Source organism: Rattus norvegicus, chromosome 9 (assembly GCF_021556685.1).
Source record: "Rattus norvegicus strain SHRSP/BbbUtx chromosome 9, alternate assembly SHRSP_T2T, whole genome shotgun sequence".
NCBI classification, from domain to species: domain Eukaryota; kingdom Metazoa; phylum Chordata; class Mammalia; order Rodentia; family Muridae; genus Rattus; species Rattus norvegicus.
The window spans coordinates 41,814,862-41,840,881 of record NC_141542.1 but is presented as its reverse complement, the minus strand read 5'-3'; the positions used below and the strand labels follow the sequence as shown (position 1 = coordinate 41,840,881).

The 26,020-nt window shown below is 43.1% G+C and overlaps 1 protein-coding gene across 2 annotated transcripts in view; it reads right to left on the bottom strand.

Annotated features, from left to right (window-relative positions):
• Positions 1-26,020, bottom strand: part of Col9a1 (collagen type IX alpha 1 chain) — an 82,836-nt gene that overhangs the window by 1,862 nt on the left and 54,954 nt on the right. For both annotated transcript variants that reach the window (NM_001100842.1, XM_087565641.1), the window contains 9 exon segments: positions 6,135-6,212; positions 12,103-12,291; positions 14,671-14,725; positions 14,897-15,043; positions 17,671-17,703; positions 19,075-19,119; positions 19,783-19,818; positions 20,332-20,403; positions 21,011-21,064. In NM_001100842.1, the coding sequence (NP_001094312.1) occupies positions 6,135-6,212; positions 12,103-12,291; positions 14,671-14,725; positions 14,897-15,043; positions 17,671-17,703; positions 19,075-19,119; positions 19,783-19,818; positions 20,332-20,403; positions 21,011-21,064 (709 nt within the window).

The window sequence follows — 26,020 nt, the reverse complement described above, 5'->3', positions numbered from 1 at the left end:
TAAGAACACATGGGCTTTCAAGACAAGTGGTTTTAAGTTCTAACTCAGCCATTTATGAACCATTAAAATCGGGGGGGGGAGAGAAAAATAAAGCCTCTAACATTCATTATCAACAACGTGAAACGTTTGCGTTTGTTACCATTAAGTTCCACACATTAAACGGGGGCTGTCTCGATGATTAGATACTACTTATCAGTGTCTTTTAAAAGATCACACCACGCTCCCTACAAAATGTCATACTCTCACCCCGGCACGAGTTTCACCACAGCGAGCTCTTTGCAGATGTGTCGTGAGTGATCCCTCAGTAGGCACACATTCTGAGGCACAGCATGGCACTGAGGTGTTCTGCTGCCTCTGTCCCTTTGCCTCAACAGTTCTTCATTCCATTACTACGGAAACAGTGCGAAAGCACCTGCATTCACTTTGACAGTCTGATTACAGGGATCCTTATTCGGTCTTAGCCGCTCGAGAAGCCAAAAGCCAAATCTTCACATCCAATTACATACTGCTGTGGGTGGAGGGACTCCTGGTTTTTTCCCGGGGTTCTCAGTCTTTTTCCTATTTTAGTGGTCTAATTACGTACATCTTATTGTAATGACCTGGACGTATTAAGTGATATTATTATTGTTGCAAATCTCACATATTTTGAAATGCAGGTGGGCGTCAGAACCTATTTTACAGACACCTCATTCTTCTGCGTGTCTCATATCTACACCCTCCACAAAGCAGTGTTAAAGGGCAAACCATTAGCAAGGTTTAAGGGAGAATAACTATCTTCAAATGTATGCGTCTCAAGCAGAAATATGTTATTTCCAATAAATTTTCAAATAGACTTTTACCCAACTATCAGCTGAGGGAAGTAGGTGGTTATCCCTTAATGGAAGACATGTTTTCCCTCATCCGTCCCTCATCTACAGGTATGGCTGTCACAGCTGCTCCATGAGACCTCTGCATCCCCTGACACTACAGACAGTTAAAGGTTACGCCGATTTTTTTTTCCTTTTTAGTTTTAAAACATAGGTCACATCTAATTATGTATAAAAATGTGGTTTTCATGCACTTTGTCAATAGGAATGTCCCACTGAGATAGGTCAAATCTGTCTTAAAATCAAACCAAGACCAAGGAGAAAATGGCCCTGCTCACAAAAGAAGCCAAAGACCCACCATGGGGGCTAGGCAGGTAGCACAGACTAGGCCAACCTCAGCCCACAGGCCAATTTGTATTCATATGAAAACATAGCCGTATTTGAACACAGCCATGCTAATTTGTTTACATACTATCCGTCCGTGGCTATTTCAGGAAGACAGAAGACCAGAGTTTGAAGAGCCCTCATTATGCCTTGCCCATCCTGGGGGGTCTCTTGACTACACCAACCACCTACCGACGACACAGCTTCCTGAAGCATCGTTGACCACACTGCCAGAAACTTGAGGACTTTAAGACCCCATTTAAAAGAATGGGTATGCCATTCTCTGTGTCAACACTAGAGGGCAGGCATGTTACACTGATATAGGCAGAGCCCTTCCCCCCCCCCCCCAATACTTAACAGAACAAAACAACAGTGCATATACACGCGTGAAGGAGAAAGAGGTGCAAATAATTGTGTTAAACAGGTGATCTGATGATTTGTGCGATGGTTATTTAATCTTTGGGGATGTACCCCAAAGATGCTTTTTCTATATATATACTGAGCTTACTTCTGTGGTATTTCATTTAATTTATTCCTTTCCCTAGTGAGTTTGAATGCACAGGGAAGTCAGGATTTATTATTACATATTTTTCCTTGAAATGCTGCGAGTGCTGAGTTACTGGTCACACGCGGGCAGTTCAGTGGCAGCAGGCATGCAGGGATGTCCCTTAATGAGATGACCTAGCTGAGCAGCAGCATTAGCTAGCTCTGGTACAAAAATGAGCAGAGGGGAAATTAAAGGCCCGGGGCTTGTTTATAAGATCTGCACAGCTCTGGGAGAGAGGCAGAAAAATAAGAGGCTAGAGATATGCCCGCATCACGTAACTATGGTGACAGAGACAAACTAGTCACACTGGACAGCCTGTCCTTTTGTCGATTTCATGAACCTGGTCTCGGGAAGCATAATATTTCCCTCAACCACTTACAACCAAAGATATCTCCGTCAGGACGTGCGGCCTGGGCCAAGTCTGCCTATGCTCAAATATAAAGAAAGGATTGATCACAACACAGTCAGCTGAATTCTCAGTGTGGGACTTAGCCAGCCCCTGCTCTATCCCTGCCCTATGGCTTTTACATGTTTCGGCGTGAGTACAGATCCTTCTAGAATCACCCATCAGGGGTGTGGTTCTGACTGCTGTTTCACAAGATAGAACTGAGAGAAGCAGTCACTGGAGATGAGGGGAGGGGGGAGCACACATCCTAGGAGCCTGTACTCAGGGCTACAGCCCTTACATATCTGCCCGTTCTAATTCAGTTACAATGAACCACTCGGCACATGTCGGCTTTAAAGTAGCAAGGCACTGTAGCCAAAGTGATAATCAACGTTAAAAGAATGACCTGTGGCCTATAATAAGCAATGTCACAGTAGCACCCCAGAACATGCCATCGCTAACTCTGAACAAACCAAGACAGGTTGCTGTGAAAGGAGACGGGGAGCAAGAAACTACACAGAAACAAAACAGGGACCCTAAGAACTGATCGATAATGAAGGTCCAGTATCACAGATTGAAAATTCTAGGCATGTTTGCACAAACTATGACGACATGCTCTTTTTCTACTCTGTAGGATTTAAATCCAAAACTCAAAAACAGTAGGGACAATCATGAAGGGTTCTTCGAATGGAGACCATCACAGAAAACCACGACCACACACAACACCGAGATTAAGCTTTGATCATGGAAACCCTGGCTCCGGGGGATACATCTACATCACAGCTCCCGGCTCTATGGTTCAGGGAACGCAGAAGAAAGGACAAAGGAAAAAGGGCAGGAAGACTATAAGAGCCAGAACTCCTGGAAATGTGTTTTGAGACAATGTATCCTGGAAAATGGCTACCTAAACAAGACAGGAAGGATGACAATATCAATGAACATACTAAGTGGAAAGGGGGAAAGTTCTCCAGGTCCTACCCCAGGACAAAGAACTATAGGCATCTAATGATGCCTGGGAATTACACTCACCCCAGCATCAACTTCATAGCCTGTCTAATGCAGAACGGATAGACCAACAATGACTTAAATCCTAGATATACCAACAATGACTCAGCTGGTTCTATGAACCTGTGCGTATACATACATGTTTACGTGTGTGTAATAATGTTAATCAAAAGAGAGGCTATCAATAAGAGACAGGGGGCATGAGAGGGATTAGATGGGAGGCAGCATCTAGGGAGGTTGGAGGGAGGAAATTTTGTAATACTATTTAAATTAAAAACATTGTAAAATCACATTTAAAGGTGATGAGAGGGAAGGGGGAAGCAATATAACTGCATCTTAATTAAAATGTGTCTTAATTTAAATCTTAAATTAAAAAGTAAAGCTTTAAAATGGAGCGGGTATTTCTTCCAGGCAAAATGGGTGTTTGCCTAGAAGACTCCAAACAGGTTCCTGTGAAGAATTCAGTTGAGGTTTCCTCCAGGTCATGAAGCTTTATTAGCATTATTTTTATAAGTACCGCAAAACCACAGTCTATTTCTATTGGGTCATTCCTTTTTAAAAGTTCATCCTCTTGGTGGACAATTAACTGGCGAAATGACCATAGTGACCAGTTCTCTACAGTAACAGCAGAGAGTCCCAGAAGAGAGTCATGAAAGGGAGGGCAGCGCCTCCGGAGAAGGGCTAATTGAGAACAAGGTTGCCTGTTACTGCGGATTAAGAGCAGCAGGAGGAATGGCGGCAAGGATAACATTGTACGTTACCCTTAGCTCTCCTCATCAAGTCAAAAGCAAAACCAAACTAATAGACAACCTTCCTTGGCCACTGTTATGCTCACGAACTGCCCTAAACACTTACGGGATTGCTTCTTTTTAATTCTCAGACTTACACCATCAGGATGATATTCCCAGCATTTCGTAAAGGAGACTGAGGCTCAGAGAGAAACTAAGTAGCTCAAAGGTTAGGACGAGGCAGCAGCCTGATTTGAACCCTGAGGTTTCTGGATTGTTGAGCCTGTGCTTAAAGGTCAGCATTCTCTGTCGGGGAGCTGTCTGTTCAATTAGCCAAATACATTCACAAAGCAGAGGAAAGGATGTGAACCTGGCTGAACAGAACCCTGAACAGGCACCCTGGCGAGTTTCGTAAACACAGACCCTTGTAGTCTACCAAAACACAGAGAGCCATTCATCAGCAGGAGCTTAGCCTGTATTTTTGAAAAATAATCCGAAGCTCAGCGTTTGCACCAAATGATGTCATTATCCCATCAATTTAACAAAGAAAGCTGAGATGCAGATAGACGGAGACGGCTAAGAATCAGTGTGAGAAAAGGAAGCAAAGGAGAAATGGCCGGTGTAAGGAGAGAGCAGTAGGTAAAAAAGCATAAAGGCAGCCAAGGGAAGGGCGGGGGTGGCGGGGCATCAATCAAAGGAAAGAGGGCGGGTCTTAAGAGTGAGTCCCGCCTCAAGCCCCCAATGACGCCCACTGTTAAAGGGAAGAAGGATCTTGGTGAGAACTATTCTCCTCTCTCCAAAACATCTGTCAAATGAATCCAGATTTTCATTATGTGCTAAAAATCTTCTTTTGATCATTTGAAATCCAGCTAGCTCTTCTTTTCTCCAATCACACAAAAAATATTAAATCATAAAAATATCTCGACAGGCCCATGGATCCCACTTTAGGAATGACAGTGTTTGAGCTCTCTCGGAATGTAGTCGTCTTCCCAAATTTTAATAAGAAAACAATCCCCAAGGGCAATGAAACAGATAATTGAAAAGTAAGGATTTTGTTATTTGGAGCTATAATTATATAATTATAGCCATGATTAAATATGTAACCTCTGGCAGAATTATAAAATGGTAATTTCTTCTTCTAAATTTCCCTAGACCAAAACTTCCAAATCCATGATTGAAACAAGAAACACTCTACTTTCTTGTCACTCTCTACTGCCTATTTGTCCTTAACTGTCCCAGTTAGAGTCAACTAGAGTCCTCAGCACCCCCTCACACTCCTATAGCCATAGTTTTAGCCACAATAAGGGGGCAACTTGCACATCCCACCCAACACTGAGATACCCAGCCTTCAGCCCCATAGTGCTACTTCAGCGGTTGGAATTATAAGTCATTTCTTCAGCCAGTGAGTACATTTCTGGCCAGACCCCAGCAACAGGGCAGCCCTTGGATAAAGAAGACACAGAATGCTCAGTGAGAGGACCCTGCTCCTTACAGAAGCCCCTCTGTCCCTTAGCCCACACAGCTGTGATCCCCGCCTGTGTGGAGCTCTATGTGGCTGTGAGACAAATTTCTTCAATGTTTGTTTTGGGCAGAGTGGATTTTGGGAGGGTCTGGGTATTTAACAGGAGAGCTTTTAAAATGAAATTTCAGCTACTCCTTGTAGCACACGAGTAACTAAAAACTTGGATTTCTTTTACAAGTACTATGGCTTTTTGTAAAAATAGTCTGGTCTAGGGTTGCAATATGGTAGTATATGCCGGCCCTAGGCTTCATCCCCAGAACCTCAAACTAATAATAATGGTTAATAATTGCAATAAAATAACAAGAAATGATTACCTGGGCTAGGCAGGAGTCTAATTTTACTCATTGAAAATTTTGTAACAAGTGGTATTTGCCTGGATATTTTCCTTAAATCGTAGCTTTAAGAGCTTAATATTTCGGGGTTGGGGATTTAGCTCAGCGGTAGAGCGCTTGCCTAGCAGGAGCAAGGCCCTAGCAAGGCCCTGGGTTCGGTCCCCAGCTCCGGAAAAAAAAAAAAAAAAAAAAGAAAAAAAGAAGAAAAAGAGCTTAATATTTCAAGCTTTGACATCTAGCTGCTCACAGTGAATACAGATTTGATTTACAAAAATCATTGAACTCTTCATTAAAGCCAGCTCATAAGCCCATGATAAGCTTAAGTGACTGAGCCCATGCCTCCTTCAAAATGCTATTCAGCTTACGCTCTACCCTCGACCCCATCTCTTCCTCCCCTCCCCCATTCTACCGCACAACCCTCTTACCTGGGAGACCGATAGCTCCAGGCAAACCCTTAGGACCTCTTCCTGGAGGACCACGTTCTCCTTTTTCTCCCAAGTCACCTGCATCACAATAGAGAAATGTTACACTTTCTATGTATTGACAAAGTTCTGTATTTTAAACTTTAAAGAAAACACCAACTCATGAAACTGCTGGAAGCCAGACTGTAATAGATGCACAGCAAGGCCAAAATCTTCTCGACAGACCCAAGAAAAAATGGAAGAAGAGGAGGGGGAGAAGCAGGGAGGATGAGGAGGAGGAAGAGGAGGAGGAGGAGGACAAAGAGGAGGAAGAAGAGGAGGAGGAGAAGGAAGAGGAGGAGGAGGAGGAAGAGGAGGAGGAGGAAGAGGAGGAGGAAGAGGAGGAGGAGGAAGAGGAGGAGGAAGAGGAGGACAAAGAGGAGGAGGACAAAGAGGAGGAGGACAAAGAGGAGGAGGAGGAAGAGGACAAAGAGGAGGAGGAGGACAAGGAAGAGGAGGACAAAGAGGAGGAGGACAAAGAGGAGGAGGACAAAGAGGAGGAGGACAAAGAGGAGGAGGAAGAAGAGGAGGAGGAGGAGAAGGAAGAGGAAGAGGAAGAGGAGAGGAGGAAGAGGAAGAGGAGGAAGAGGTGGAGGAGGGAGAGGTGGAGGAGGGAGAGGAGGAGGAAGAGGAGGAGGGAGAGGAGGAGGAGAAGGAAGAGGAGGAGGAGGAAAAAAATCAAAACATTGATCTGTGCCCACTGAAATGACATTTCTCAAAACTGGATATGCATTTTCAGTGAAACACACAATAAGGTAAGAGTCAATGGATCCTTCCTCAACAGGATAAAATCTTTCTCAGCCCGGAAGCATAACCCTTGACAATGGCTCTGCCCCAGGAAGAGTAAGAAGAATGTTCTCTTATCACTACCATACATCATTTGCTTCGAGAAATTAAAACTGTTTCTATCTTCAGGTAATAGAAGCACATATTTTAAAGACAAGAATCAATTTTTAAAAAGCTACTACAAACAATAAGTGAATTCATTCATCTAGCAGGGTACAAAATTAATATACATAAATCAGTTGGATTCATACACACAAGTAGCTAGCAGTTATGAGACACGGCCATAACTACTTACAGTAGCAATTAAAATGCCAAACAACTAGATGTGGTCTTAATAGAAATGAACCAGTAAAACATGAAAGAAATTGAACCTCCCTGGTGGATACCAAGACTTGAAAAACTGTTCTGCGGCAAGATGGCATTCGAATAAATAAGCTGTCATTTCTCCCTAAGCTAAATATTGATTACAAACCCAGTTTTAAGCACATTGGAATAGTCACAAACCTCATCCAAGTAAAGTAGCATGAAGGAATTAATCCTACCAGTTACCAAACCTATTACAATGGTGTGGTACTCACCCATGAAGCAGAAAAGTCCAAATAGGGCCAAATATGCACGAGACATTGGCTTATCACCAAGGGGGCATCGTTTATTTTGATATTTATTTTACCATGTTTTATGTGTGTTTCTTTGTGTATGCATGTGCATGTGTATGCAGGCTGCCTGCAAACACCAGAAGATGGTATGGAATCCCCTGGAGCTGGAGTTACAGGTGCACACGATCTTCCTGATGTGGGGACTGGGAACTGAGCTTTGGTCCTCTGCAAGAACAGCTGACGAACTTCACCTCTGAGCCATCTCTCTAGCCCCAGAGGTGGCAGTCTGGAAGTGAAAAATGTTTGGCAAGTCATTGAATGTTTAGGAGAAGTGGGGAGGCCACTAGGAAAAGAAGTTAACACTAGATCCTAATAGAGGATTCTCCATTAGGCAATAGGCTAAGTTAAAAATGCATCAAACGTCTAGAAGTACAGGAAATCAAGGAACTGTGGAGATGGCTCTGTGGTGAAGAGCATTTTGTGTTCTTGCAGAGGATCCAGCTTCAGTTCCCAGAACGACATCAGGTACCTCACCTGTGCCTCCATTTCCTGGAGATCCAGCACCCTGCCTGGCCCCCATGGGCACCTGCAGGTACATGATACACATACACATAAGTAGACACACACACACACACACACACACACACACACACACAAAACAAAAATAAGTTTTTAAAAAAAACGAACAAGCTACATGATGAGATCATCATGAAAAAGAAACAAAAATGGCTGTTACGTAGATGAGGGGGCAACTGGGTTTGCTTTCACAAATAAACACAAAATTAAAAGAGAACAAAGACTCTTAGCCTATAAAATTAGCGTGAGTTCCATGCTTCTATTAAACATATCAAGTCTGTAGAAAAATACAGAACTCTATACTGTGAAGGAAAGTGCACATTGGCTTCACCTCCTTGGAGGGGATATGACAATAGTGACCAAATTACAAGCGGAAGTTCCAGGAATTCTACTTCCAGAAATTCACTCTCAAAACAATAGAACATTTTGGACAGGAGATGGAATTAGAAGTAGAAATGAAGTCTGTGTTGATATTTTGTATCAAGATGAAATGTGTCGGCTGCTGCTGTGCCCCCCCCCCCCCCCACCTTGCTACAGCAACAAGACTAGAAACAGTCAAAAGGATCTCCAAAGGGAAACAGTGAGTCTCTACCATAGAATAGACTGTTACACCGCTGGGAAAATCACCCGCAGCTCTTTGGAATGATCTCCTGGACACACTGTCAAGTGAAAAACAAACCAGGTCCAAATTGCTTACTGAAGAACAATGTGGTTCAGTTCATAAGAGGTCACAAGGGAGCACATGTCCCCAGATTTATATAGCACTGCATGCTGGGTCTGTAGGAAGCCAGTGGGTTTCTTTTCCATAAGAAAAGAAAAGGAAGCATATAGGGAACTTTTGAGAGAAACTCTTTACTAAGTGCCTTTCCCACACTTAATTTTGGGGCAAGGTAAATGTGGTATAATCAAAACTAAACTAATTTTAAAAAATTTAAAGTGCGCTATCACAAGTGTCCCTCACCTCTGGCTCAGAGGTTGCAACCAAATAAACGCTCAAAAGCAGCTTTGAGACAGTTGATTGAACTTGGGGCATCAGCGACTGCAGAACAGGGAATGTTGCAAAGCATTCACATATAAATTATATATTATATCAATTTACTATGTATAATATAAAATGTATATATGCATACATGTGCACACACATGGAGCATTCTCATGGCTCTCTGGATATTATTTATTTGATTTTTATTTTTCACAAGCTGTAACTGATGCTGTGCTCCCCTAAGAGCCGATTAATATGGGGAAAAAATTGAGTCAGTTATAACACGTATTTTCTCACACCTTCATTTCCATCCCGTCTCACATCTGTTTGACTCACACTAAAGTGTCTAAAAATGCACGGCCTTACTCAAAGGAGTTTAAAATTAATCCCAACCACAAACATTTAAAAATAAGTCTCACGGCCTGAACTGCTAATAAAACGCTAAGTCCAGTGAGCACAGAGCCACTCTGCCGTCTCCCTCGTGAGTTCTGCCCCACCACAGAGTTCATGCAACACGGACCCTGGTCTCTGCATGTGTGCAATTACACATATTATGGTGTCAGGGAGAACTATTCTTGGGGGCTAAGCCGCCACCTAAGGGGACTGAGCTGCCTCTCTACATTTGTGCGCATGCGCGGGTGGGGATGGGTGCGAGATGGTTTTGGTGCCGGGTCACAGCACAACACAGAGCTTATCCAAAAGTTCTACTGTTGTCCAAAGCAGTGTCAGGAGGAAAACAATGATTAAGACGGAGCCTGAACTTTGTAGTTCTTAGCAAGTCTTATTTTTCTGAGACAAGGCTCATGGTAGCTATAGGATAGAGTGAGCCTCATCTTTTTATCAGGTAATAGTAGGGGGAAAGAGGCCAGCCATACTGAACTACATCCGTTCTTTAACGACTCAAAGTTTAAATTTCCACAGGGTAGAATGTGTTCCCTTGGGGGAAATTTTGAGCTGCAAACTTCCAAATGGTGAAAAGCAATGTTTTCGTTAATAATTATTGCCCTGTATGTGGTAGGATATAGCCAAGGTCAGTTACCTAGCATTGTGTGTTTCTAGATTGGTTGTAGTGTTAATTGATAAAATCTAGTTACCCTGCCTGCCTCCATCCAGGTTTCAGAAGTATGAAACCTTCATGAGACCATTTGAAAATGTTGATTTAAATTACTCCACTGAGGAAAAGGGGTGGGGCCCATCTGCATAGAGGATAGATTGTGCTATGGATACTGAAGAAGAACCAGGAGGAAACGCTGAGGTTAATGAATGAATCTCATGCTCGAGGTCTCTTCTGGGTCCTAAATACACTTTTCTTAGATGAGGTTCTTCTGCTAGAATCCTGTTACAATCCTGGGTACATGCTAAAACCCCCTAGGGGGCATTGTAAGCCCCCAAAGCCTAGACCAATTGATTCTAAAACTCTGGACGTGGGGTCCATTAACTGGATTGCTCGTAAAACTCTCAGGGTGATTCCTTGTGCAGCCAAGGCTGAAAGAGGTGGCCCCACAGACTTTCAGGTCAGCAAGACCTTCAAGCTGCCTGGAGCGGGCTTTGCTTGCTAGCACAAAGTCGAGATCTGAACCAAATACTGATTTCCCGAGGAAAACAGGGATGCGATTTCCTTGACCACATGGAGGAACCTTTTGAACCCAATCACTAAGCCCCACTTTGAGTTTCTGATTCAGTGTGTCTGGGCAGAGACCGGGAGACATTGAAGAGGCACCAGGAGCCTTTCACACTGCTATTCTTGACATGCAGGGAATGCTGCATTAATGACCCTGGTAGGGGCGCAACATGTCTAACCAACTCATTAACCCACCCGAAGCAGTGCATTTTCTTAAGCATGGTTTTCAGCGTGTCAGGACGACTCATTGGGTCATCTGGCACAGAGTTTTTAACTAGTAGCTTAAAAGGACAAAGATGAATGAACACGTGACACTTCCTGACAACCCCCTTCCCTCTCCCGTTCGTCTCCCCAGCCTTGCAAGACTCCCAATTAGAGCCCATTTTTAACACGCAACTCTGCACATGCCAAAAAAAAAAAAAGTAATTAAGTAAATTGTTCCAACTGAGGGTGTAGTTAGCCATCCACAGGCAACTCATTTATAGATTCGAAGAGACAGCTGGCTTGACCTCTGACCATTCATTCCGTAATATTTATCCCTAATTGGAACACCACAATGTTTAAAATAATGTGGAGGGGTCCTTGTTTTTTTGTCACATCCTTCTAAAGGTCCCCAGAGAGCTGTCAGTAACTTATAACAACATAGAAACCCCTCACTTTCCTTAATTCTCCATAAATTATCCTGGGTGCATATCATACCTCTGCTGGCACACTCACCTGGCAAATGCCGTCTGAGGGACCCAGTCAGTTCTGCAGAATGTCTTACATGCACACTCACAAACCTGTGTCTCATTTTGGTCTTGCAAACTTCCCTGCATACAGCACTTGACTTGCTTTAAGTGAAAGAGGACAGACTCCCAAATGAAAGAAGGAGTTAAGTTAGATTGCCCCCTGGGGCTGAGAATAAACAGCCATCAAAATTAAAGCTATGATGCTAACCTTGAAAGAAGAGGAGGGCAGGGCTAATCCCTGACACTGGGAGCAGCCACTCGTCCTTGATCTGCACTAGTTTCATAGACACAAACGTCTTTAACTGCTGTTTAAAAAAAAAAAAATCCCTACAATAATTTTAGAGTCTCAGAATTTTCCACGATTCTGTGAGCTTGGGTGCAGATCACACAACTAAAGAAAACCAGCAATGTGTGCGTCTTGTACCTGATAGCTTACCTTTGGGCCAGAGAGACGGTTACGTGGTTAAAAAGAGTATACTCTGTTGCGAAAGACCTGAGTTTAGTTTCTATCACTCATAAAGTTATGCACAACTCCAGTTCCAGCCGGGGATTGATGCTCTCTGCTGGCCTCCCTGGGAACCTCGCATGCATACACACATACACATAATAAAAATAAAAATAAAAATAAAAAAAACCTTACCTTTAGGTCCCCTTAAGCCAAGAGCACCAGGGGGACCCTTAATGCCTGGAAGGCCACGGATTCCCATCTGACCAGGGAAACCATTCTCTCCTGGAGGGCCGGGAGGCCCTGGGGGACCAGGCCTCCCAGGAAGACCAGAAGCTCCTGTGTCTGGTCTCTTGAGGCTAGCTGCCATTTCTGCAAAATGCTCTGCAAGACAATTAACAAAAGCCATAACTCACAAACACAGCAGTGGCTTGGATGAAGAAGAAAATGACATTCCCAGTGGCCTTTGTGTCAAGGTGGCACCAAGAAAGAAACGAGTTTAGTGTTTTTCCACAGACTGCCGAACAGGAAGCTTCCTTGCATTGTCTTTTCTGAGCTTGCCCTGGATCTATCTGGCCCTGCTGTTTTGAGGCACAGTGGGGTGAAGGTTAAACTCCAGGACTTTGAGACGAGTGGTGGTCCAGAAACTTGGGAGTGCCCCCCCCATCCTATCTGGTACTAGGTGAAACCCATAGGATTCGAAGGAAATGAGTTTCTTATGATAGGTGGAAGCATTGTCTTGGACTTTTTCAAAGCCCAAAGCATCATTCGAAATTAAGATTCAGACACTCCTTGACCAAGTATCAGAACTAAAAGCCTCTTTAGTTCAAAGCAATTCCATAGCCTGAAATATCATGAGAATTCATGGCTTGTAATAAATCCTTCCCTCCAGTTTATTTTCCTGCTTGCAGCAGATAACAATCATTAAAAATGACCTTCCTTGGGAATGCTCACAGTTTGTCTTAAAAACTTAGTAACTCTGGGGTCTTCTTACATACATTCAGAATCAGCTGCTAAAGCAAGAAAATCCATTCCTTTCAGATGCTCTGAGGCCCCTAGTGCAACATTGTTTTTAAAATTTTGGGGTATGAAAGGGAACCTGAATGGAAAACAAACTCCTATCCAACAGTTAGAGATTTATTTAAATATGACTACTTTGAATTCCTTAACTTAATAAACAAAAAATTACAAATTTGCAGACATGTTAGTAATGCTTAGAACTCAAATAGAGAGCCAAAATAAAGTGTGGGCAATGAAGAGATTTATACTGTCTGAATATAGAAACATTCATTTTATGCTCACCGGGTTCTAGAAAACTCTACAAGTCTACTAGACCGACAGGACTGTCTATTGGTAAATGAAAGACAAGCATTTCTTCAAGGTGCGGTTGTACCGTCATCAGAGGGTTTCCTATGGAGGGTGACATGTTATATTGTCTCCTCAGTTTGGGGATAATTTGTGCACATTCATTTTCTGTGTGGTTTTATACCTAAGCAAACTGTGAAACGAATGAGGATTTCCATAGCTGTAGATAAACTTGGGTAAAGATTAACAAATAAGAGGAAATGTCATCGGTTCTAGAAAACTACTTGTTACTTTTTTTTTTCTTTTTTTTTTAATCTTTATTAACTTGAGTATTTCTTATTTACATTTTGATTGATATTCCCCTTCCCGGTTTCCAGGCCAACATTCCCCTTCAGTATAGGCTTCCCCTCCCCATCCTCCCCCCATTACGGCCCTTCCCCAACAATCACATTCACTGGGGGTTCAGTCTTGGCAGGAACAAGGGCTTCTCCTTCCACTGGTGCTCTTACTAGGCTATTCATTGCTACCTATGAGGTTGGAGCCCAGGGTCAGTCCATGTATAGTCTTTGGGTAGTGGCTTAGTCCCTGAAAGCTCTGGTTGCTTGGCATTGTTGTACATATGGGGTCTCGAGCCCCTTCAAGCTCTTCCAGTCCTTTCTCTGATTCCTTCAACGGGGGTCCTGTTCTCGGTTCAGTGGTTTGCTGCTGGCATTTGCCTATGTATTTGCTGTATTCTGGCTGTGTCTCTCAGGAGAGATCTATATCTGGTTCCTGTCGGCCTGCACTTCTTTGCTTCATCCATCTTATCTAGTTTGGTGGCTGTATATGTATGGGCCACATGTGGGGCAGGCTCTGAATGGGTGTTCCTTCTGCCTCTGTTCTAAACTTTGCCTCCCTATTCCCTGCCAAGGGTATTCTGGTTCTCCTTTTAAAGAAGGAGTGAAGCATTCGCATTTTAAACACACCTACTACATGGGTATAAATACTGTCTTCACACCACTCTCGGGTGTGTGAGAATGGCTATCAACTCTCGGGTGTGTGGGAGTGTGGCTGTCACTTCATTCTCTCGTGATTTGGAGGGACCTGAGGACCATGCCAGATACACACTAAACGGTAACAACTTAAGGAGGCGGGGGACACCTGAGAATTTGTGTTGCAAAGAAAAAACTATGGTGTGTGCATATGCATTTTATTCTTCTGCAAGCTACCCTCCCTGTTGGGTAAGACACAGAGATGGAGCTTGGATGGATAGCGGTTAGAAGGCTAAGGCAGAAATGTAGTTTTTTATTGTAAGGCTGAAGGCATCAACACTTGTGCGGAACAGAACTGGTATTAGCAGCACTCAACATCTCCCGCCTTTAAAGCGACTGTCACTTACCCTTGCACACTTACAGAAACAAAAGCTTAAAAGGCAAGAGCAGACCCGGGGGAATGTTTAAACCCCTGTGATTTATTTACCTTGCACAACTCTCATGCAAACCTGCTTGATGTGCTGGTCCGTCGGCGCTCTGCCCTGGGATGAGACAAAGGCAGGTTATACTTGCAAGGATAAAGAGGACATTGCTGAACTCTAAGGGCAGACATCACAGAAAACCGGGTGGCTCGGATGATGATATGGTTTACCGCTTGCCTGAGATGGACAGAGCTACCAATAGGAAACTATAGGATGTGTTCACCCACTCACCGGAGGTCCCTGGATACCAGGCAGTCCAGTGGCACCCTGTTCTCCTTGCACACCTCGGGGTCCAGGTGGTCCTCTTGGTCCTTCCACTCCAGGAAGCCCTCTGATTCCTTCAGGTCCCCTCAGGCCGGGCTCCCCAGGGTTACCCACCTAGAACAAACAGTACGCTATTGAAACAGGACTAGACATTAGCACTGTCAATATAAATGTTTAGGTGGAATTATAGGACTCATACAATTTATATCCCTCAGTGGTGTTTGTTCAGAAGTTACCTCGAGTGTTAACCCACATTACCATTGAACCAGTCACCAGTCACTTAGAATTCCAATGTGAGAATTCCAATGCAATTCACAGTTTAAAGTAATAAAGGGAATTAAAACCTAAATATTAAAGAAGTTAACCAATAAACCACTTGCTTCCTCAGCACGAAAGCATGCCCACAGGATGAACTAGATGTTTTCTTTCCCTGAAAGCAGGCCACTGAAAGCACTTTTAAAGTCATATATAATAACTGCTTTTAAAGGAGACTGCATTAATTCACTCTTTTGTGAGACTAGAATTTGTTAGAATTTATTGCAAAGCAGCTACAATGTATTGTTGCTCAGAATAAGAATGTACAAGGACAGAAGGAAGTTGGGGGATGGTAGTCTCTCTTGAATGTAGAATGTTCATGGGGAGGCTTTTTCCTGCCTCTTCTCCTCCTGTGCATCATCTGTCTGTATAAAGCTACCTCTTTCTAATATTCAAATGTTCTCAGCCCAATGGAAGACGTAAAGCGATGATTCCCTCCACATGTGGCCACACAAGGCTCTGAAAGCTTTCTCAATCTTGCTTTAAGATGAAAAAAAATGATATTCATCCAAGTCGGCTTGACAAGATTGCTTCTATAGAGAAATTACAGCTTGAAAGACTTCCTGGAAAGCAGCATCAACAAGAGAGCTCAGGAAACACTCACATCGTTGGGAAATGTCAGGTTCCCACAGTGAGAAACTCTAACGACTTCTCAAACAACCCAAAGAGGCACCCAAATGAACTGAGAAATTAGCCCAAGTAGTGGCCACATTGAATTATGCCTTCTCCGTGCCAATGGTTAACACTGCCATTATATGAAAACACAGTTCCTCTTGGATGAAAAGATCAGAATGCCATAGGACCCCAGATCTCTGAGAAAGAGTTCTTCAGTGAAGGATACTCCCTGGAACAAACATCGAGCTCCAGACACTTCCCACCAAGCAAGTTCATCTGTGCTGACACGAGACGAATCAATGAAAGCTCTTGTGTTAGTTAATACTTTCCTTGATGCTGGGAGAGTACAGTTCAATTTTCTCAGCATCATTCGGGCAACAGGTCACATCAGTGGGAGGTGGAAGAGAATTAATGAATTAGCAGCTAACTCCTAATATTTCCAAATTAGAATGTCACTACTCTACAATCAATTTTTCTTTCACAATTTGAATTCTTTCCCTTGAACATTGTCGAATTCATCCAGATAGTGACATATGATTTCCCTCACCAAACACATTAGGGCTTATTCTTCATATTTGGTGCAACTTTAAACCATTCCTTTCAAGTACTCTTTGACACAAACACTGCTTGAGACTTGATGCGTAAAGGCGGAGAAGTTAACACACTGCGAACACATACGGGTGCTAGTGTCACCCAGCCTACAGACAGCCTACATCTGGGCACAGAAGCCAGGTTTGAGTGGGTGCCAAAGAGAAGGTAGAGGACCAGTTAGATGCATAAGTAGGAGGAAGTAATTCTCACAAGGGACAAAGAAAGCCTGCCCTAAAGTGTTAAATGACACAGTATGTAAAGTCCCCTAAATGGAAAGTTCCAGCTATCCAGGAGACAAAATGGGTGAACCAAGTACTCTTCCAGCCAAATTTGGTCTACTCTGCTGAAAGCCTGATTTTATTCTACAGTTGTCACTTCTTTTTAAAAGTTATCCTTTAAGTATTCAAAGGGAAGGAGGAATATGGTGGGTCTTTTTATTTAGTAAGGTTATATTAGCTGCTGTGGAGATCGTTTGTTGGATAAAGACAGACATTCGCAACATTCTAGGAATAGGAAGATTTGAAGAACTCACTAGAAGCCTTTGGGAGGACCATCTGAGCTTCACCTTTTCTGGCTAAATTCCGGGTTCCTAATTGTGTTGGTGTACACACGTAAGCAAGATGCTTCTGGTTTCCTATGGATTAGGTCTGTAATTCTGAACTCATCTACATCAAGGACATAGGTTTAGTCTCTGTGAAATAACAAAACCGAAGAAGCTCGTCGTTTTATGGTCCTGAGGATTCTGTTATATTGTCTTCCGTGCTCTCTCTCTCTCTCTCTCTCTCTCTCTCTCTCTCTCTCTCTCTCTCTCTCTCTCTCTTCCCTCAACTAGAAAACACAGATCAAGAGAGTTACTGAAATATTTTGCAGTTGCATACCTGCCAAGGAAATCCACTTACTCTCCTAGCTGCAGAGCACGTGACCGCTCTTTGAGATGGTCCACTCGGGCAGGATGTCAGAGCATCGTTACGCAACATTCACTGAGCCATTTATAATATTGAAACAAAAACCTTTCTTTAAAGCGGTTACTTCAAAAGCTAGACCCATTTACACCGTTGGGGATTCTCTTCCTACTGGACAAACCTATTATTTACATCTTTATTTACACATGCATTTCCTTGAATTCCTTCAAGGGTCTAATTTTATATAATCATTTTCCTACAGTTTTATGGATGCTTTTTATTTTATTTTTTGGTACTGTTATTGTTCATCATACTTACTGATCCCTTTGGGCCAGGTTGTCCCATATCTCCCTAAATCAGGAGAACAAAATTATATTAGTACAATATATTTACTTTACATGGTTCCCTAAAACATTTTTCCAATGGTGTTGCACTGCTAAAAAATACAGAGAACCATGGACAGATAGAGTGCAGAGCTGCAGAAACTGTGTTTGACTCAAAAATGTGGGTCCTCATTCCAGTTCAGCTTCCCAACTCTGTGTTCCTGTCTCAGTGAGCCCCCCCACTCCCGTTCTTGGTTAACTGATCCATTAATTAATAGGCTACAATCAGGGCTCTGTGGGGTTCACCCAGATCTACAGGGCACAGCACGGAGAATGAAATCCTGTACATAATAAAATAAAGACTAAAACAAAATAAAATAGCTTTTTCTTACTCAACGCAATAGACATTTAGAAATACCAATTGAAATTTCACTTTTGTATCTTTAATTTTTTTTAACTCATTCCCTAAAACCTACCAAACAAAATATGCCTGCTTTCGGGCTTTAAACAAACAAACAGACAGGCCCGCCAGGAGATCTTCCCGTCATTAATTTTGGATGAGTTCAGCTCAAGTGTTAGCATTTGAGTTAGCATATCTCCACTACAAGACAGGACTGATTTAAATTTTAAAACTCCCCCTTAGCTCATAAAATGAGCAGCCTCTCCAGAAACTAAAACAGCAATAACCTCAGAAATTTGGGTGGGGAGAGGGTGGGAAATCTGTAAATTTTGCCCAGTTCAGACATTTTATCTATATTTATTCTAAACCCTGCAAGTCTGAATAAATATTAGCATATTGTTTTTCTGCTCTTAAAGCACTCTAAGGTTATTTCATAGGAAAGACCTTTCTGGCTGCAAAAGGACTCAAACATACATTTCTATGTCAGGTCTGGTCATTCCTGACAAAGTCACTGTGATGAGTTTACAGACCCAGCCAGCGGGTCCGCAGACCGACAGTAAGCTCTGGGCTTCTTGCTCCCTTTCCTGGAGACTCAGGGGTCCCCCTCCTCTGGACATGGAGGTCATTCCTTCAGACATTTTCAGGGCAAAGAGAATGCCCTCAGTCATATTTATGAACCACAGCTCCCTGACTCTAAAAAAGACTTCAATGTTGTTTCCCTGCTGGGCCATATTCCTATTGTCCTGTTATATCAAGAGCTTAAATTTCTCAATAGAAGACCACAGGAGAATGAATCAGCTCTGAGGGAATCCTACAGAAGTTTAAAGCTACAGAAGTTTCCTGCTTAGGCCTTGCCTTCAGTATTGGGAATCACTAGATAAGAACAGAAGAAAGCCTCCTTAGCCTTTAAGATAAAGAAAAATGTCAGAGAGAAGAGTCACATTTTTTCAAAATGTTTAAAGTTTTATATTAGCAGATTTAAAAAAAAACAAGCCTTACAAGGTCACCCCTTACTCCTGCTTCACCTTCTTCACCAGAGGCACCCTAAAAATTTAAGATAAAGTGACATGTGATTTCTAGTTCTCCATTCAGGGTTCAACGGTAACCAATCAGCACTGATAAGTGTCTATAAGCACCCAAATCCCCCAAGGAGCATGCAGGAGCCCTCACTTCCATGACCACGGCCTAATCCTAACCGAAAAGAGGAGACTTGAGAAGCCAGAGTAAGACCAGGCAGGTTTCAACTAATTGAGGTTGAATCATTTAATTAGATTAACAATTCTACCTAGCAATTTAAAAATCCAATAACCCTTGAAAGTGGCATTCTGCAGTAGGAGGAGGAATCCAGACACAGGCAGACTCCATTCATACATTTTTATTTGCTGAGGTCTTGATCAAAAGGCATCTTGATTAGATTAGCTCTTCTGTGGCTTCGAAAGTCTGTGTCATCTGAATAAAATTCAGCAAGCTAGAGAGACAGGGGCTGCCCCCTTCAAAGGGAGAGCACTGTATAGTCCAGGACACAGCCGTTAGCCGCAGTGTCTGGAAACAGTCTGGCTGCACACCAAACTCCACCATGGTTGTTAGCCACCGTAAAGCACTCTGAGAACAGCTGTGAGCTTTCATCACACCACACCCTCAAGCCAGCCAGCCCCGTGCTCCTCAAGTGGCATCTTCCCAACACCTCTAACCACATGTAACGCTTACCTGTTCGCCCTTGGGACCTGGTTCACCAAATACACCCTGGAATGAATAAAATGTAATGTGTTTCAGCGTTTGGAGTTCTGTGCATCATTTCAGAGTTGCCAATGTCCTTGAACGAGCTGACCAATAACGGGATAGGCGAGAGCTCCCTAATTCTCACCACTTAATTGAGGACCAGAGGAGACCTGGTCCCGTCACAGTGTCACAATTGTTCCCCAAATCTCTGGTAATATGAGAACATTCTCTAGTCATATCCGTATGAATGAACTGTCACTGCTAGGAATAGAAAATTAGAACTAAATAAAAACTGTAACTGCAACTGATACTTTTCCCCCTCCTTAGCCTTTATTTTTCTTCCTTCCGGAAATTTTTGTTTTGAATTCAACTCTTAGTAATTTAGCACATCTTTCACCATATTTCTTCATGATAATCGGTAGAGAAAGTCTTCACTGGGTAAAGCAACCTTGATTTCTCAACAAAGAAGGAGTCAGAATTCCACATTTAAAAGGGGGGAAAAACCCACAAAACCATGAAGAGCGCTGGAGATCTTACCCTGTCTCCTTTCATTCCAGGAAGTCCAGGGGGCCCAGGCAAGCCAGGAAGGCCAGGGCTGCCAAGAGGTCCCTGGAAAACAAACAGAAAATCTTCAGAGTTCCTGTGTCCTCGATGCTCAAAGCTGACAAGCCAGATGGGGCCCTGGGGTATCAACTCATGTGTAAAGTTAATGTGTGTTTGGTTTAGTGCTGCCCCACTCCTGCATCCCAGGAGAAGAGGGGCTGATGGCCTCCCACCTTCCACCCCACCTCTGAATTCCCTCAGCACAACTCAGCAACAGTGAGCTCTTTCAGCCAATGCCGGGCAGCGTGCTGGTGCTTCTCCTGCTGTGTAAACAGGAGCTGCACAAGGAGCAAAGGCCAGCATTCATGCACAGTTCCCTTCCATTCCACTAAGAGGCAGATGCCAGCCACGACACTTCATACCTCTCTGGGTTCTCAAATGCATTCTACAAGCCACACAGATTAAAATCACTCATGGCGATGATCAGAGATACGATTTGAAATTCCGCATTTACAGTTTCACATACTCATCCAACAACAATGTAGAAAACCATATACAGTTAATTAGATGATCTTTTGCAATTTTTTCTCTCCTTTCCTGTTTAAAAAAACAAAACAAAACACACAACTGCTTTTCAGGAAGCAAACATGTAGAGATTGGAAGCTTCACTTACCAGTTTCCCTGGTATGCCTGGAGAGCCTTCTGGTCCTACCGGGCCTCTGCTGCCCTGTAAAAACACACATGTTGTCGTCAGCTGAATGTTCAGGCCAGAGTCAACTGCTTCATGATTATATGGAAGAAAGAAACATATTCATCCAGGATTTTGTTAAAATATAGGTGTTGCCAAAATCTGCCTTCACTCCAACTGAAGGCTCAAACCATCCCGTCAAAGTCTAACCAATCCCTCTGTGCACTGTTCATGGAACAAGCTCGTGCTATTTGCTGGACGCCAGGCAGGAACACTGGAAATATTCCCTGCCTGTGCACACAGTGATGCTCCTGATTTTCAGCATGGAAGTCACATCCAGTTTCACATTATGCTCATTCATATATACGCGTTTTATGCTCCCGCTTAGACGTGTTCTCAGGGTATTCCAAACCCACTCATTGAGCATGCCACAGTGTCTGGGTAAGCTCCCGGGTCTACAGACGCCTTCAAGAAGCAGCTGGCAAATGACTGCTTACCTCCGACAATCATAAAAGGGAAACACAGGGCAGAGATGCTTGCCTTTAAACGTTTACCACAACTTCAAGAAGACACAGATGGTAGACATTTTTAAACTCTCTGAGATAAAACTTCTTGTTTCCCTCATTCTAGGTCTAAATATGTCTCCAAGGACTTGCAGACTTTGAAAGGTGTGACTCCCTATGAAGCTCTGGTAACAGTTATGTTCCGTGGGACCATTTCAGATTTTATTATTTGAAATCTAAGTCTTCACATTTCTATTCTACTTGAAACCCGAAGCTTCTGAGAAAAGGAGCTGTGTGACTTTTACTTCTTTCCTTGAGAACTCAGCATAGTTTCATGCAATCCGACTAGTGCCTGTCATGTGCCTAATGTGTTCAGCTCAGTAGAACGCAAGGAGATAAACAATCACCTTTTCTTTGAGGTGCATCCTAAAGCAGCAAGGACTGGTTTGAGTTCATTTTCCTTTAAACTGTCCTAGCAGCTCCATTTTAATAAATTCATGGTTCTAAATGCCCTGGGTAAGTTTATATTATTCTGGCCTATATTTGAAGGTTGGACAAGGTGTCAAGAGCCATAAACCTTCAGGATTTTCGATTTCCCTAAAGGTTACCACATTACAACAGTCTCTGACTGTGGGCTATAATTTCATTATAGCCGTTTCAAGTGACTTATGGGTGATTGAAACTCAATGCTCTTAAGTACTTTTCAATAATTTTTATATTAACAACCTGTCAGGTTAAGCATTGGGAGTAATACATTGGTCCTTAACCCCATGAGGGACTTGGAAGCCCCAGAGGCAGTGCCCCATGAGGATGTACATCTAGACAGAAAGTGACTACTGCAATAGTTCTTTTATTTCTATCTGTCAATTAAGATCGTTTTCTGCCCTCTCTCCAGATACTCACCCCAGGAGAGGCGCATGGGCCCACCCTTCCCTTGGGAACCATCGACTAAAGAAGAAATTGTAGGAAAAGGAGAGTCACTGTCTTCTGTAGCATAGGCAGTGGTTAAGTAGCCCATGCTTCAGGGGACTGCATTACACGTGTGTTCAAGCAGATGAGTCTGGTCAAACTCATCAAGTCAGTAAACAAAGACAAAATGAGAAAACAATGAAAGGGGTGGGTCTTGTACGGAGGAGGGGAGAGGAGGAGAGAGGAGGATAAAACATGTGTGGCGTGTGTGTGGTTGTAGTACACTAGACACATGTATGACATCATCAACGAATAAGTTTAATTTTTAAAAATTGTGTGTATATATATATATATGTATATACACACACACACACACACACTGATTCTGGTGTTGGCCTAACAAGACTTTAATCTTAAAAACTGATAGTTACTGATGAGGGAAAAGAAATATCAGAATAAAGCTTAGGTCCTAACTCATGGGTTCACTTAGTCTCAACATTCCCCCATAAATTAAAGAATCATGCTACTGTATCAAAATCAAGGATGATTAGTGTAGTTCTTTTCCAAAATCCAAATGGAGAAATTCAAATGTTCGGGCTATGGAGCCTCTAGTCTGTGCTTGGGAAGACTAACGATCTCAAGAGTCAAAACCAAGGATTTTTCTCTGCCCAAATCTTCTTTGCTCCCATCTTTCGTAGCTCCTCGGTGTTTGTTCCACAAGCCCGTCCAAATCCCTGGCAAGGCTGTGGCTGAGTGCCCACGGATGACTCAGCACCGCCATCCACGCCTGCCCTAGTGAATGGATGTCCCTGGAGGAGTCAGTGTCTATGTAGGACCAGAAGGACCTGTGACATGTAGATGCTTGCTCGACTGCTAGCGCACAAACAGGAGGTTCTCTGTTCTGCATCCCCATGTTGCAAGCTCCAGGCTATTCCAAATATATTTACTTCTACAGAAATATCCTCACAGGGAAAGTACACCACGTTCATTTTCATGACAGTATCCAATGGAGTTACAACCGAAAAGCTAAGGACAAGTTTTTTTTCTGATAGCCATTTTTGTGGTTTCTGTACCACACACACACACACACACACACACACACACACACACACACACACACAAGCACACATATATTGATGTAAATTCTGGATTTTTATGTCAGAAGTAAAAAATGAGGAATCAAGATATAAATAGCCACGCTAAAAATGGAGCTTAGCCACGTTCTAACAATCACTGAGCAAGCCACTATCAATGGAGAGCATGCTAAATAAATGATAGAGCCTTGTTCTCCAGCATCTTTCAGGTCACCACTCTCAGGTGTGGCCATTGGAGGTGGGGATAGAACTATTCCTCCCAGGGGCTGATATTTACAAACTCTGTAAGGATAAGAGTTTCCATTTATAACCAGAGAATCAGTAGGAACCTCGAGGAAGATGGAGGCTAATATGTGCCAGCTAACATGTGAGCATGTACTCAAAGGTTCTCTGCTTCTCTCAGGGCCCTGTGTTTCCCCATCCAACTTCAGAGCCATCAGCCAATGCGTCTCTAAGAGCCACCCAAGGCTTTAGAGAAGACGCAGAGCTTCTGTCCCAGCTATGACTACAGATAACTCCTCCGAGCCCTTTTGGTCTGTGCTGCATCGCTGTCTCTCACCACCATGTCCATATCCCCGTATTCCTTCTTTCTCCTTGGCCCTCTTCACCTCCGATTCTGACTCTGTGCGTCTAGTATATAACAAAGACCCAGGAATTAGTTTATGTTTGTGTATTTGTCTTCGCCAACTTTACTTAAACTCCTGAAAAAGCTTAAGGTCTCATACATCCTGTTGCAGTAAAATTACAGTAGGGCTTTCTTTTATCCCACACTACAGCCAGCACTGTAGGACCACAAGACCTCTGTGGGTTATTTTCATCTCAGTCAACAAAGCGTCTCACCCGCTAGGCTCCATCCCATATCACACTGCGGATGGCTACTCTCTGAGCCCGGCAACAATCTCTCTACCCACCTAGTTCCCAAGGCAGGTTGCCACCATGCCAGTCATACATACACATCCCAATTCTGCTCCAGCCACCACACCCTCTCTTGAACTCAATTAAATCGCCACATGAAAGAACACACAACATAATAACCTCTGATTCTATTGATAGGATATAATTGCTCACCTAGATAAGATTCTGTTTGCTCATCTAGACACATAAAACCCTGTACACATCCATACCTTAAGAATATTCCTAACAACCTGTAGATGTGCAGAGAGAAATCTTAACATCCTCTGCCATGTTCTCTTGGCTCCTCCCTTCTCTCACTCCAGTCTCCTCCTCCTCTAAAACTTTCTCCCTCCCATCCTTCCTTCTCGTCCGAGGACAGGCCTCGTTCTATCCTGTACCTGCCTTCAACCTGCATAATGACATCAGCCTACACATCCTAAATTTAAAAATGGCTAAATTCTCTCATACCAGGAGAATCCGGCAAGCAAGCACCAACCTCAAGCTCGCCATGGCAATATTGGCGTGAGAGTCCAGGGAGAAACAGACACCAAATAATTCAAGCCGATGCCTCTTCCCTTATAAAGGAGCCACTAGACATTTATAAAGATCACAAAAATCATCATCAAATTCAGTTAGACTAAATGCTACCAGCATTGTTTTCCGAAAGAATTGACTCTATTCCATCTATTTAATTTGTCATGGCTCTCATATTTCACACGTTTCCAAAATTACCTAGCTAACCAGCTGAAGCATAAAGAAGATCTTTGGTGCATGTTAGCTGCATTTCAGAAGTGAGAAATTATACATCATTATGTTCAGCCTGTTCTGTATACTAAGTGTTTTTCTCTCTGGCAATAACAAAAGGGAAGGATGCCGGTTTAACCCAAAAGATCAATTCTGATTTATCTAGACTTTTTAAATATCAATTTATTTTCCTATTAAATTGGAAAATCACAGGAGACCTACCTCAGGGAGTAACTTTCAGTTTGTGACAAGGATTTTTTTTTAAAGGATTCAATTTTGTCATATGAGAGAGTCGTATTATCTTGTGTGGATTTAAATATTCCTTTATATATAGGCGGAGAAAAATCTATCTGAATGCCTACCATCACCCATATCAGCGTCAAACACCATTGCCAAGGGCTGGGCAGGACGGGGAGCAGCTTAGAATATTCAACAGCACGCCATATGGTCCCCATATGGAGACCTCTCTGCTTGAGGCTGTTGTGCTGGGGTGCAGTGAAGGTCTCCAGGAAAAGTACAATGGGAGCATATGATGTTCAGAAAGAGGTAAATCCACAGGGTGCTATTCCCATTCAGAAGCAAGAGAGCAGAGCAAACATAACCCCACTCATGCAAAAGCCTGGAGGGTGGTTGGCTGGGAGCCGCTAAAAGACAGTACCATAGCAGAGGCCAGCAGCCACTCAGACCAATAATAAATGAAGCAGAGAAAGCGTGACCGGGTGGTCCCCATGAAATCACTAGAGACAAAAGAAAGAACCAATCTTTCTTACAGTCAAATCAGCAAAAATTAATTGCAAAGATGTGCATCTAGGAGACATTAAGACACACGTTTTTTTTTCTCTATCCAGTTC